This window comes from Sinocyclocheilus grahami, unplaced genomic scaffold (genome assembly GCF_001515645.1).
Source record: "Sinocyclocheilus grahami isolate Dianchi unplaced genomic scaffold, SAMN03320097.WGS_v1.1 scaffold28.1, whole genome shotgun sequence".
Classification (NCBI taxonomy): domain Eukaryota; kingdom Metazoa; phylum Chordata; class Actinopteri; order Cypriniformes; family Cyprinidae; genus Sinocyclocheilus; species Sinocyclocheilus grahami.
This window is the reverse complement of record NW_015505207.1, coordinates 2289363-2290597: the sequence shown is the minus strand read 5'-3', so window position 1 is coordinate 2290597 and position 1235 is coordinate 2289363. Positions and strand designations below refer to the sequence as shown.

The window sequence follows — 1235 nt, the reverse complement described above, 5'->3', positions numbered from 1 at the left end:
TAAATGGGTCATTCTTGGCCAAAATAAGCTACGAAATGTCTATGCACCTAATCAAAATGCCGGTTTTATGAGACAACCTGTAGCTTCATAATATTTTCATAAGGTATTAAGTATATTAGCTTATCTCATCTCATATGGTGGTTTCCACTGAGTGTATTGTGAGTTTTATTTGTGCTATGTTCCACAGGCAGTCGGCCTACGGTGCAGTATCTGTCCTCGCTGTGCGAGCTGCCCCATGCCCTGCAGTCCTACTACACCCAGGGCTATGTACTGGCCGCCCTGCATCCCATCATCCTCTCAGTGGGCCGGACCCGCTTCCTGCCCTGCAGCCTGCTCTACCGGGCCATTCTGGTCCGCCCACGATCCAGGTAATGTTCTCCATGTCAAGGACTCCGTACCTCAACACTGCACCCCAAAAACCCCACACCAGCTCCTTCCAAGTAAATTAACTTTTAATGAGTCGGCATGAATATTTAATGATCATAGTGGGAGGTCCGACAGTCTAGCTGGAGTGGGCGGGGCTTGTATGAAGTCATACTGGGGTATAGATGTGGGTTAAATTTAAGTTAAAAGAAGCCCCTGACAACAGTGTGGTTTTTCAGCAACCAATGAGAACCTGCAAAGAAGCAGTGGAGGAACAGGGCAGGCTAGACTATGATGATGTAAATTATTCAAAAGTAAAGTCTGGGACAGTTGTAGTATGGTAATGGTGTTGTAGTGTGAAAAACGTTGAGCTGTGTAATCCCAACTCCTATGAAAACTCTATGATTGATGTCTGATTCTAGTGAGCATTAGCTTGAATGCACTTTTAAGCAGCAATAATGGCAGTGAAACCTGCAAAAATTGCTTTCTCGGGCAGAGCCATCCAGGCATATCCACATCCATTGTTTGCTTGACTTCCTGTCTACTAAGATGCCTCCATCTGGTAATTTCTTGAAGGAAGGCAGCATAGACGTATCTTTGTGTCCTGTGATATCTGAAGCTCACTTGAATGAGTTGTAAATCATTAAATGTGTTGTTTGAAACCAGTTTTCTTTGATGCTGGTTTCTTAGGGTTACACATGTCGGCATTTTTATACTGTGCTAATGGAGGACATGTCAAGAATAGCAAATGTCAGCAATAATAAAATATGCATAATGTTTTCATGCAGCGAGTTTAAAATGCATTTCCTTAATTGATGTGTATCTGTTTTGTGTTGTGTGGTTGCAGTAATCATGCAGTGCCAATGATTGAC

General features: G+C 43.2%; 1 protein-coding gene across 1 annotated transcript in view; it reads left to right on the top strand.

Annotated features, from left to right (window-relative positions):
- LOC107569700 (raftlin-2-like) overlaps positions 1-1235 on the top strand; it is an 18754-nt gene that overhangs the window by 8377 nt on the left and 9142 nt on the right. Inside the window, exons 2-3 of the mRNA XM_016255840.1 lie at positions 188-368; positions 1211-1235. Coding sequence (XP_016111326.1) covers positions 188-368; positions 1211-1235 — 206 coding nt within the window. The remainder of the gene's footprint in view (positions 1-187; positions 369-1210) is intronic.